Source organism: Ctenopharyngodon idella, chromosome 5 (assembly GCF_019924925.1).
Source record: "Ctenopharyngodon idella isolate HZGC_01 chromosome 5, HZGC01, whole genome shotgun sequence".
Lineage (NCBI taxonomy): Eukaryota > Metazoa > Chordata > Actinopteri > Cypriniformes > Xenocyprididae > Ctenopharyngodon > Ctenopharyngodon idella.
Window position 1 is genome coordinate 42,291,258 of NC_067224.1, and position 13,243 is coordinate 42,304,500.

Consider the following 13,243-nt stretch of genomic DNA (forward strand, 5'->3'; position numbering starts at 1 on the left):
TGTAAACCGTAAATGCAAATGCACTGTAATTTGACCTGGTAGAGATGCACAAAAATTGCCATTTGAAAATATTCAGCCAAAAAAGAAAAGGTCTTAGCTAAAGCAGTTTTGGAGGGAAATCTTTGACCGAAAGAGTGACTTTAAATCAGCTCTTCTCGTGTCACTGGATGAGCTACAACAGGTAAACATGTCAGCTGTTTGTTCGACTGAAATATCAAGCCGAATATGCCCCTCCTTTCCGAGAGCCAGCTCTGCTCTGATTGGTCAGATGGCCCAGTCTGTTGTGATTACAGCACTGTCGGAAACCAAACACCAATTACCATATATGGATTTCAGCTGCTTCAGCTTCCTGAAGCACTTGATACACACAGTGATATTAATATCAAGTTGAAATTTTAAAGGGGACATATCATGAAAATCTGACTTTTTCAGTGTTTAAGTGCTATAATCGGGTCCCCAGTGCATTTACCAACCCAGAAAACATGAAAAAGGACAACCCAGTAACTTTGTTTTGGTAAGTCTTTCTCTGCAAACATGTGAAATATTGTAATATTATATAATATTACCACCCCTTAATCAGCACGTTTCCACCCACGCCGCCGCCATTTTGTTTTCAGTTCTAACGCCATGGCAAAACACACACCAAAGGGGGTGTGGCCATGTTGGCTGCTTTAAAGAAGAGGAAGAGTTGTTGTAGTAGAGTGTTGCCGTCATTTTACGCCAGACTGCTTCACAAACGAGGGTCAATTCAACGCTGGATTTGCACAAAAGATTAACATGACGGCACATGCTAGTGGATGAGTTGAATCAACAAATTTATCCACTAACCATTCAGAAACGTCTAAAAGTTGTAACTTCTTCCTGAGTCTCTCCATCAGTGTCGACTCCGGTTTGAACAATGTAAGGCTGAACACCGTTACTGACAATCCTCATTTTGGCTGCGTGAGATTCTCCAGCTTTGTTGTTGTTGAGCGACCGAAGCATGAGCTGTTAAAGCTCCGCCCTCTTCTGGAAAGGGGGCCGGGAGCAGCGGCTCATTTGCATTTAAAGGGACACACACAAAAACGGCGTGTTTTTGCTCACACCCAAATAGGGGCAAATTTGACAAGCTATAATAAATGATCTGTGGGGTATTTTGAGCTGAAACTTCACAGACACATTCTGGGGACACCAGAGACTCATATTACATCTTGTGAAAGGGGCGTTACAGGTCCCCTTTAAACATTCTACTCTTATTAAATCTACCATTGTCTATAGTGTCATACTGAACTGACCGACACTTTCAATGATTATAAAAGGAGTGCTCTTTATTTTCTATGTAATTCAGTCGCAATTTGAAGAAAAGGGGCAATGCGGTGGTGGCACCAGTGTGACCTCTAACAGAATTTAGTTGCACTGGCAGGAAAATATGACGCACGTCTCTCTCTACAGAAAAAATTCTCTATAACTCTGAATCTAAACTGTAAAGTAAACATCATGTCCTCATCTTCAGGTCAATCTGAAGCTTCTACAGATGAAAAACACAGACACGGTTTATACAGGACGGGAACACTGAACACTCACTGTATCATCACCTGCTATGATCACAAACATCCATTAGAAAGACAGACAAAGTGCGTATTCATGCCCCACCGCTGATGAAAAGGAGTTTTAGTGAAATAATGGAGCCACATCATGCTTTTCTATCCTCTTAAAGGTGAAGCATGTCATTTTTGAATGTTAAAACACTTATTTCATCCTAGTTTGATGTGCAGAGCCTACCACATGACCAGTTAAGAGTTTAGACATATCCATTCGTTTACAATTACGATGAGACATGGGCCATTCAAACTTTCTGTTTCAAAAAAAACATTCATCAACACAAGAAAGAAAACTGCACATGTTAAACAGTATTTAAACAGTCTGACATGTTAACTTCTCACACTGCCTTTTAAAGGACAAACATACACCATTAAGGGTGGTTCACATAAAGCGCGATAACTGTAATGATAACTATAACCATAAAGTTTTAATAATCAAACTCAAATAATCAAAGTCCACACCACAAAGACACAGAAACGATATTGTTGGAATCACTTTCAGAGTGATTTTTTTCCCAGGTGATGATGATAAAAACTCCTTCTGAAAAGCACAACGTGCTCTGATTGGTCAGCTGGACCAGTGTGTTGTGATTGGTCAAGCACTTTGAGCGTGTTTGAGAAATGCCACGCCCCTTACCATAAACACATTGTGCTTATAGTAAACAGAACAGTATTGTGTGTTGGTGTGGAGTGGACGCTCAAATAGTTATTTTCATAGTTATCATTCTTGGTGTGAATGGGCCTTTAGTTGAGTCAGATCACATGACACCAGACTGACATGTGAAATCATTACTCCAGCAGCCTAAAGTGACTCCAGGTTAAAGTGAACACTCACCAGATAGACGTGGTCCTGGTCCTGGAAAGCGTGTTGAAGCTGAGGGATCCAGGGACTGGAGTTCAAGGCCAGGATGGTTCTCTCCTCCTCAAAGAATGCCACCTTCACAAGACAGAAGAATTTAGTTTCATGAGATCCTGAGATACATGCAACAGATACTAGTTAACACATTGTGTCATTTAGTTGATGCTTTTATGCATGTATTACGGTGCCAACCAACGCAGTCCATTCACCGAATCATGTTTCACACAAACACAAGCACTAAAAGAAAAGTGAAACTTTCTTGCGGAAATCTTTCGCCCTGATGCGAAATTCCCAATTGCATGGATTCCTATTGAAATGACCGGATTTTGCTGGTGAAAATTTGCAGAACAACAGTAAATGTGACCTTACATTAATTCCTGATCAGGGTGAACCGATCAGTCGTCCACAAACCAAAGTTGTGTTTCAGTTCTGATATCCAGTTCTGTTTAAGATACTGTTTGTGTTAGAAAAAGTTTTTGTTTAGTGCTTAGAAGCAAGAAAACTAGATCCCAACTTTACTTGTCCTAAACAGGTGAAATGTGACGAGTTTCCAAAAAGGTGAATTTTAATTTCATGCCGACTTGAATGTTTAATACGGAGCTGTGATGAGCAGGATTTTGCACCAATGATGTTTCACTATTGGTTATCCAGAATAACAACACTAGGGCCCTATGAAATCCATTTTTTTCCCCCGTTTTAATTTTTTTGGACTCCATTTTAATGGTTAAATAAAATGTTAGTAATCAAAAAGCATATCTAATTAATTGAAATCATGAAACTTATACAATTTAACATCAATTTATTAAAAGTTCAACAAAAATTAAATTTTTTTTTTGGACCAAATTCTGTTTTCTCTGTGCTAAGTTGTCTAGATTCCATTTTAATTGTTTAATTAAATTTTAATAATCAAGAAACATGTCTAATTAATTGAATTCATAAAAACAACAAAAACATTTTTTTTAATCAATTTTTTTTTCAGAACTTTTGTGTTGTGTATTTTAATTTTTCTGGCAATCAAATGAAGGCATAAAACATTCATTTAATTTATCTTTTAATCATATGAAATTAAACCTTTTTTTTTTTCCAAAGTGCTGCACAACAGAGCTTTACTGTTAAAAAAACATGGAAGAAAAATTGATTATTCCTTAAAAAAAAAAAAAAAAAGCTTTAATTTAATTTGTTATTGTTATTATTATTAGTATTATTATTCCATTGTGACACAGCTAAATTCTACTGTACAACAGTAATATATTTTTCTGTCAATTTCTTTAAGTTAAACAGAACTTTTATTTTGACGGGTTGTCGTGAGGACCTTTGAGTTTCTGTGTGTTTGATATGATGGCGATAGTTTTTCTCAAATGAAACGGTAAAATGCTCATGAAGCGACTCTGGAGATGAAGTTCACCGGTTTATGTCCTCATATAATAAGACGGCAGAGGCTGAAAAACGTGTGCTTCAGTGTGTGTGTGGGAAATGAAACCATTCATTCACACAGAGACAGGCAGAACATGCAGGATTCATATTTCAGGGTTTCTGCAGGTTTCATCAAATCTAATTTAATGCTTTTTAATGCCTTTTTAATGCCAATTTTTACATTTTTAATGCTATATATATATATATATATATATATATATATATATATATATATATATATATATATATATATATATATATATATATATACACACACACATATATATACACATATATATATATATTCGTTAAAAGTCGATAGATAATGTCATATGGCAATTAGAATATTCATCATGTCATTAAGTCGCATTTGCATTCTGCCAATTGTCAGCCCTTTAGATCTGTTTGCTTCTCTGCTGCTACTCTTTGTGCTCACATAATGTATTTTAATGCAGCCAAAATCCCAATAATACTATTTCATCTATATTTCATCTATTTCTTTTTCTTTTTGTTGTCAGACAATATGAAATAGTGACTGAAATGCGGCCCATTAAAGGGTTAGTTCACCCAAAAATGAAAATAATGACATTTATTACTCACCCTCATGTCGTTCCACACCCGTAAGACCTTCGTTCATCTTCGGAACACAAATTAAGATATTTTTGATGAAATCCGATGGCTCAGTGAGGCCTGCATAGCCAGCAATGACATTTCCTCTCTCAAGATCCATTAATGTACTAAAAACATATTTAAATCAGTTCATGTGAGTACAGTGGTTCAATATTAATATTATAAAGCCACGAGAATATTTTTGGTGCGCCAAAAAAAACAAAATAACGACTTTTTAACAATATCTAATGATGGCCCAATTCAAAACACTGCTTCAGGAAGCTTCGGAGCGTTATGAATCAGCGTGTCGAATCATGATTCGGCTCGTGTGTCAAACTGTCAAACTGCTGAAATCACGTGACTTTGGTACTCTGAACCGCTGATTCAACACACTGATTTTTTTTTTTTTTTTTTTGGCGCACCAAAAATATTCCTGTCGCTTTATAATACTAATATTGAACCACTGTACTCACATGAACTGATTTAAATATGTTTTTAGTACCTTTATGGATCTTGAGAGAGGAAATGTCATTGCTGGCTATGGAGGCCTCACTGAGCCATCGGATTTCATCAAAAATATCTTAATTTGTGCTCTGAAGATTAACAAAGGTCTTACGGGTGTGGAACGGCATGAGGGAGAGTAATTAATGACATTATTTTCATTTTTGGGTGAACTAACCCTTTAAGACTACATGCAGGGATCGACATTAAGCCTTGTCATGTGCTTGTCCTATGAAGAAGTAAATCGGTCATTCACTTGTCCAAGTAAAAAAGTTGCTTTTCCGGAAAAAAATAGGATTTTTGTGTGGTGTAAATATAAATTTATTCTGAAGCAATATTCTTTCATTCAGAATATTCATTATTCTGAATATTCTTTCAGAATATTGCAGCTTTGACATATTTAAATCTTCATATGTGATATTTACCCCGAATTTTTTTTTTTTTTACCTTTATAAGGGAAGTTAAATGAAGGATTCATCTTTCATTTTAAATTCTTAAATTTGATAAATAAATTTAATTAGAATAATAACACACTATAGGGCTGTTACCAACCAAATTGAATCATTTACAATAATAAAAAAAAGTTACAACTGCATCAAATAATATTATGAGATTGTTTTAAATATTTTTTTAAAAATACAAATAAGAAATGTTGGGGTGAAAATGATAGTAAACCGCCAGTAGGTGGTGGCAAGTGACCGTCTTAATAATAAGTGAGTCACTCATTCAAATGATTCATTCAAACGGCTGATTCATTCAAGAATGGCCCTGTCCCAAATGGCATGCTAAACCCTCACGCTCTTCCTCTGAGTCCGCACTTTCACGACGTAATGCCGCTTTGACTGCCGGGTAAAATCCTCTGCGTAGCTCAGTCTTGCGTGCTCAGCAGAAGTGCGCATTGAGGGCGCATAGCAGCCGCGAAGGGAGCGCTCATGAGCACCCTTCTTTAAGCTTAAATGACAAATGGGACACCCTACGGTCTTGTGGACTTAACGGACACGCGCACGCAGCGGCCATTGTAAGTCCACAAGACCGAAAGTGCACATGAAGTGTGCCATTTGGGACAGGGCCAATGAGGCAGCTGTTTATGAATGGGTCACTGAATCATTGACTCAACCGATTCGTTCAAAACGCTGAATCACTCAAAAACACGGTAAAGAAAACACGGTTGAGTGTTGCTGTGAGATGCTGTGATGTTTATTTGGAACTATTTTCGCTGCTGAAACAGAACAAAAACAGTCACTATTACTTCTAATGGTATTCAGGAAGACAGCACTCTTGGTCATGTGATGTTGCTTAACTGTATTATGTGTTATAAATATAAAAACTCCACATTTTAAATTTTTAGATAGAGGTGTGCCTGTGGCAGGAAAGCAAGATCTCGCGCTTATGCAGCAATACTGGAGAGTCTACTTGGGCCGCTGTCCAAAACAGCGTTACGGCAATTTTGCACCGGCCGGAGGCAATTACCAAACTGGCTCCGTGTGTGTATCACACCAATGCTCATATTTTGCGACAGCAAATCAAAGTTATTAATTATGAAGGCTATATTCAATATAATGCTTCACGTGACTCACCTGGTCCTGAGAACGCAGGCTGGTTTTCTCCATGATCTTCATGGCGTACATGTCTCCCGTCGCTCTCTCCTTCACGACCTGCACCTCAGAGAAGTGTCCCCTTCCCACGATCCCCCTCACTTCAAAATCCCTCTTACCAGGGAGCAGTTCCTGAACTTCAGCCACCACTTCAGAATCTGAGACACACAAACCACCACCATCACAACACCACCAAAACAAGAACTAAATGACTATTTGACTGATTTAATATTGACAACACGACAGGCACTTGCATTTATTGACAAAGTTGGCCACATGTTTGATCTTCATGAGCTCCGGGGTGGCGCACTCTTGATAGAGCAGCAGCAAGGCATCAATCAGTCCTTCTCTGGTCACTCCGTTCACTCCTGCAGAGCCCGACACACTGCACTTCCCCTGAAAACACACAAACATCCAGAAGGTTTGAACACTAAGGTTTTTTTAATGTTGTATAAGGCTGAAAAGCCAGTAAACTGGAGAGGAAAGCGCTCACCTGCAGCAGCTGATTGAGTCGAGCGCAGCGGCTTGTGATGGAGTCGCCTGCCGCCAGATCTTTAACACTGCTGTGACCTCCATACTTAAACTTCAACATCACTGCAGGACAAACATGATCAAGACATTCAGTACAACCTGGGTGACGGACAGCTGACGGTGTCTGATGTCACACACAATGGCTCTGTTCCAATCCTAGTGAGCTGCCTACCTAGACAGCAGTTATGATGCCCGGAAATGCTGTCCAAGTAGGGAGTTCACTAGGATTTGAGACACATACAAACTATATTAGTGCAGCAGTGATAACAACACCTCTGTGCTGCATCTGAAACACTTAAAAGTTTAATTATGAGTGTAAAAAAACAGGCTTCAATGAAACTAAAAGCTTAATTATAAGCATATCAACACATATCTGTGTAACATCAAACATTTTAAACGACACTTCAAGTCTTGTACACATGAAGTTTTATGTACTTTTATTAACTAAGACGCAAAATGTAATATTTGTATTTTTAAGAATTAATGTCACACGACAGGAATATTTATACTGAATATTAATCAGATAACCTACACTATTAATTGCAAACTATGAATCCATTTGTGACCGTGTTTATCAACAACTTAATATCTAATCATTTTCAGGAAAATAAACATAACTAGATGAAACAGACTGTAAAAACACTGCAAACTACTCGTCATTATACACATTTTTAATATTTTACGAAAGTAAAATGACATCGCTTCTGAAATCATTCATAATGAGATTAATTGATATGACTCGACATATTTCAGTTTGACATTTCATGTTACCGTCGAGTTCATAACGTTCGTGTTTAACACACACATTGAGAACCAGTTTGAAAGAAATCTAGAAATATGCTCACCAAATGTTCATGTGAGAATATTTGAAGTAATAAAAGAAATAAATCTCGTTTAGATGAACATCGCTCACTGACTGACTGATTCACTGACTGACTGAAAACCGAAACCGTTTCCTGATAAATTTCAAATTTTGCGCGTTCAGCGCGACAGCTCATTGGTCGACGCACCCGAAATGCGTCACGGCGTTCGCATAAGCTCCGCCCACAATCATCATTCTCTGCGACAAATCGTTTTGTTGTTGTTTTTGGGTAATATAATCTAAAAAATACATACATTATGAAGTACATACAAAATAAACGTGAATTATAATATAATTGTAAACATGTAAAGCTTCAAAATCTCACTGTTCAACTGGGAATAGATCATTTACTAAATAAAAATAATCAAAAGTGCATTGATGATTAATATAAACCTGCTTATCGTGTATTTAAAACACATTCAGTTTATTAGTTTCCTACTCATTTAATTTATGTATGACTGACATATATGCAGCACATTTTAAAACTAATCCAATTTGAGTATCTTGAGATTTTCACAATAGTAGTTAAAAACGTTTTGTATAAAATTTTTAAAAATTGAATTTGCATTTTTGTGTAAAAAAAAAAAACTATAATTAGTCTATATACTCTATAAATAACTATATTCCACTTTTTCATTCTCATAAATGAAAGGTCAAGTCAAGCACATTGCATTATGGGATGCATTTAGGACTTTAATGCATAAAAAGACTGATTCAGCATTCCTCCGGAGAAAAATCTCAGTACGAGAAGCAGAACTCATGAAGTTTTCATGTTCACACCGGCAGGTTACATTACAACTCGCTGACCTTTGACACAGAACATCTGACAAGCTGCAGAGAACAACAACATTTCTCTTATTGAGCCTCATTGGCTTGTGAAGATCTGGTTTCCCTGGCGATGCCTGTGAGCACCATGGCAACAGCCTCCCCGAGCTGTGATGGAGAGAGACATGGGAAATTATAGAGACATAAGAGAGAAAATAGAAACGATTCGAGACGAGACAATATCACCAGCACTCACGGGTCAATATAACAATCACGACACAACGGACGCGAGGATCGAGAAACCCTCAAATCATCTCGCCTGAACTGACATAAATACACTCATTAATCTCATTATCAGCATTGTGGAGATCAAATATGATCATTTAAATCACAATTCTTTCCTTATTTGCTCATTCAGATCCTGCATGCTGTTATTTTGGAGCACAAAGAGAGAAAACAAGTGACCACAAAAACACTAAAATAGTTTCACACGACTATTGCATATAAAACTCACATGCTTTTGGATCACACACACTTTTAATGAACTAATAAACTCACTTTTCAGTCATGCATGTATTTAAATAATCAGATTTATTCAAATTGCTTAGAAATCAGCATAAATCTGTTTAAAAAAAGTATGATCAGTTATAATACGGCTATATCTGTGGAACAAGCAATATTTAATTAATTAAAATGTATGAGATTGAAATAAAATGTATTAATATATAAACCTGGTTAAAACACGTTCAGTTTATTAGTGCTGTTATAGAAATATGACCTGTTTTATGTATGTATGACTGACAAATATGCATCACATGACGTTTATTAGTTTATGTTAAAACTGTGATCCAAATGGATGGAAATTTTACATGCAATTCACATACACTACCGGTCAAAAGTTTGGAAACATTACTATTTTTAATGTTTTTGAACGAAGTCTCTTATGCTCATTAAGGCTGCATTTATTTCATAATAAATACAGAAAAAACAATAATATTGTGAAATATTATTACAATTTAAAATTATGGTTTTCTATTTTAACATATTTTAAAGTGTAATTTATTTCTGTGATCAAAGCTGAATTTTCAGCATCATTACTCCAGTCTTCAGTGTCACATGATCCTTCAGAAATCATTCTAATATGATGATTTATTATCAATGTTGGAAACAGTTGTGCTGATTAATATTATTTTATAACCTGTGATACTTTTTCAGGATTCTTTGATGAATAAAAAGTTAAAAAATATCAGCATTTATTTAAAATAGAAATCTTTTGTAACAATATACACCACCGTTCAAAAGTTTGGGGTCAGTCATTTTTTTTCTTTCTTTTTTTTTTTTTTGAAAGAAATTAATACTTTTATTCAGCACAGATGTGTTAAATTGATAAAAAGTGATAGTAAAGATTTATATTGTTAGAAAAGATTTATATTTTAAATAAATGCTGTTCTTTTTAACCTTTTGTTCATCAATGAATCCTGAAAAAAGTATCACAGGTTATACAATATTAAGCAGCACAACTGTTTCCAACATTGATAATAACTGAGTATCAAATCATCATATTAGAATGATTTCTGAAGGATCATGTGACACTGAAGACTGGAGTAATGATGCTGAAAATTCAGCTTTGATCACAGGAATAAATTATATTTTAAAGTATATTAAAATAGAAAACCATAATTTTAAATATTTTACAATATTATTGTTTTTTCTGTATTTATTATGAAATAAATGCAGCCTTAATGAGCATAAGAGACTTCGTTCAAAAACATTAAAAATAGTAATGTTTCCAAACTTTTGACTGGTAGTGTACATGAATCTTAAATTTAGGCCTATATATTTTTTAAGCGCTCCAGAAGCTTTGAAATCTCATATTTGATCATGTGTGTCATGTTTGGTTATGAAACACAAGATCTACTGATGCTGTAATGACTAATTATTCATAAACCAAAAATGATTGGTCATCACATCAGAAGATCTTGTGTTTTTCATAACCAAACATGACACACATTCAAATATTCAGAATGAGATGTGAGTTTGGCAGTATATAGGGAGGTTTTCCAGTGAATAACGACTTAAATTTAAGTCTGTCCTTTTTATAAAGCATCATATGAATTTTAATATAAAGCATGAGTCACTGTTATGATGCTGCAGAAAGAAAACGGCAGGAAAACATCCTCATCATACCGCAGTCTAATGCACCATACGACGACACAATACTCACCACACACACTGTATATCTTATACTGAAGCAGGTATTTTTCAGTTTTACCTCTTAAGCTCGTGAAGGGTCAGACTCCTGCAGGAGCAGATGGAGACACGACCTCACGGGTCACGGCACCAGCAGGAACACAAATCAGGACATCTGGAGCTGAAACTACAACACATGCTCAGTGAGATACACAGATCGGATCTTTTGACCATACCTGATTTTTTTTGCCCCGCCTGTTCACATTCACTTTCCCTGATATCTGTGTTTACATCAATCCCGCTCAAAATTACTCTGTAATAATCGCTTTACTATGCAATATGGTTGACCCTTTGGTTTGAATGGCCGTGGTATTAAAGGGTTAGTTCATCCAAAAAATGAAAATAATGTCATTAATTACTCACCCTCATGTTGTTCCACACCCATAAGACCTTCGTTCTTCTTCAGAACACAAATGAAGATATTTTTGATGAAATCCGATGGCTCCATGAGGCTTGCATAGCCAGCAATGACATTTCCTCTCTCAAGATCCATTAATGTACTAAAAACATGTTTAAATCAGTTCATGTGAGTACAGTGGTTCAATATTAATATTATAAAGCCACGAGAATATTTTTGGTGCGCCAAAAAAACAAAATAACGACTTATATAGTGATGGCCGATTTCAAAACACTGCTTCATGAAGCTTCGGAGCGTTATGAATCAGCGTGTCGAATCATGATTCGGATCGCGTGTCAAACCGCCAAACTGCTGAAATCACGTGACTTTGGCGCTCCGAACTGCTGATTCGACACGCTGATTCATAACGCTCCGAAGCTTCATGAAGCAGTGTTTTGATATCGGCCATCACTATATAAGTCGTTATTTTGTTTTTTTGGCGCACCAAAAATATTCTCGTGGCTTTATAATATTAATATTGAACCACTGTACTCACATGAACTGATTTAAATATGTTTTTAGTACATTAATGGATTAGCGAAGATGAACGAAGGTCTTATGGGTGTGGAACGGCATGAGGGTGAGTAATTTTTGGGTGAACTAACCCTTTAAAATTATTTATATAACTCACATCAGGTGGTACCATGATTACTTCTCAGCAAAACTGGCACGACTGATGCAGCGCAAAACTTGACTGAGCAAATACATGCCAGAAAAATAACAGTATTTTCTTTTGCTATTTTATCTAGAGTTCGTTTAGATCTAGAATTTTGAAGTGAAATAAAGAAGTGCTGTAAGATGAATGAATTCAGATGAATTAATGAGAGAGTGAGTGTGAATTACCTGTATGTTGTCATGATGCCGGTGTATTCTGGGTGTCACTTGTAGAAATTTCTATTTGGCCTTTACAGACAGCGGTCCTAAAAACATTTGTTCACTTAAGTGACTGAATAATGTCTAGATGTCACTGCATTAGATAACATGAGCAAGAGTCGATAAAGAAAAACACTTATATCACATACTGTACATACTGTATATGGTCTAAAAGTTTAGTCTTGGTGAGCAGAAGTTTCTCTTCTGCTCACCAAGACTGCATTTATTTAATCAAAAATACAGTAAAAATCTGAAAATATTATTCCAATGTAAATCAGCTGTTTTCTATGTGAATATATAGTAAAGTGTAATTTATTCCTCTGAATTTTCAGCATCATTACTCCAGTCTTCAGTGTCACATGATCCTTCAGAAATCATTCTAATATGATGATTTGATGCTCAAGAAACTTTATGATTATTATCAATGTTGAAAACAGTTCAGATTTTTGTAGAAACCATCATACGCTAAAGTTTAGACTAAGTAAGATTCAAATAAATTCATCAAGGACGCATTAAATCGATCAAAAGTGACAGTAAAGACATTTATAATGTTACAAAAGATCAAATAAACTGCTGTATTCATCAAAGAATTCTAAAAAATAAAACGTATCAGTTTCCACAAAAAATCTGAACTGTTTTCAGCATTGATAATAATCATAAATGTTTCTTGAGCAGCAAATCATCATATCAGAATGATTTCTGAAGGATCATGTGACACTGAAGACTGGAGTAATGATGCTGAAAATTCAGAGGAATAAATTACACTTTACTATATATTCACATAGAAAACAGTAATCATGTATACGACAGACACAAATGCCAAACATCTGGTAAAATGAAGCACCTGTAACACATTGTTCAGATTCTAGCCTGACTGATGTGTCGGTGATTATATCAATGCCAAAACAAAATGTAGATCTGAATAAAACAAAAGCACCAAACTGCAGGAGTTTGTCACAGGGGTCCAAATAATGCAGTATTAGAGCGACACCTTGTGGTGAAACTACT

General features: G+C 35.8%; 1 protein-coding gene and 1 long non-coding RNA gene across 4 annotated transcripts in view; both read right to left on the bottom strand.

The window, feature by feature from the left end:
• LOC127513163 (citron rho-interacting kinase-like) overlaps positions 1-8,094 on the bottom strand; it is an 80,997-nt gene extending 72,903 nt beyond the window's left edge. For all 3 annotated transcript variants that reach the window (XM_051894755.1, XM_051894754.1, XM_051894753.1), the window contains exons 1-5: positions 7,934-8,094; positions 7,051-7,151; positions 6,812-6,953; positions 6,540-6,715; positions 2,416-2,517 (exon numbers count right to left, since the gene is read on the bottom strand). In XM_051894755.1, coding sequence (XP_051750715.1) covers positions 2,416-2,517; positions 6,540-6,715; positions 6,812-6,953; positions 7,051-7,149 — 519 coding nt within the window. In that variant the 5' untranslated portion in view covers positions 7,150-7,151; positions 7,934-8,094. The remainder of the gene's footprint in view (positions 1-2,415; positions 2,518-6,539; positions 6,716-6,811; positions 6,954-7,050; positions 7,152-7,933) is intronic.
• A 523-nt stretch (positions 8,095-8,617) lies between these two features.
• LOC127513172 (uncharacterized) lies at positions 8,618-12,624 on the bottom strand. Its single transcript, XR_007930356.1, has 3 exons — positions 12,206-12,624; positions 10,988-11,092; positions 8,618-8,883 (listed from the first exon to the last, which is right to left on the bottom strand). It is a non-coding gene; the product is annotated as an uncharacterized LOC127513172 (long non-coding RNA).
• Positions 12,625-13,243: the final 619 nt, after the last annotated feature.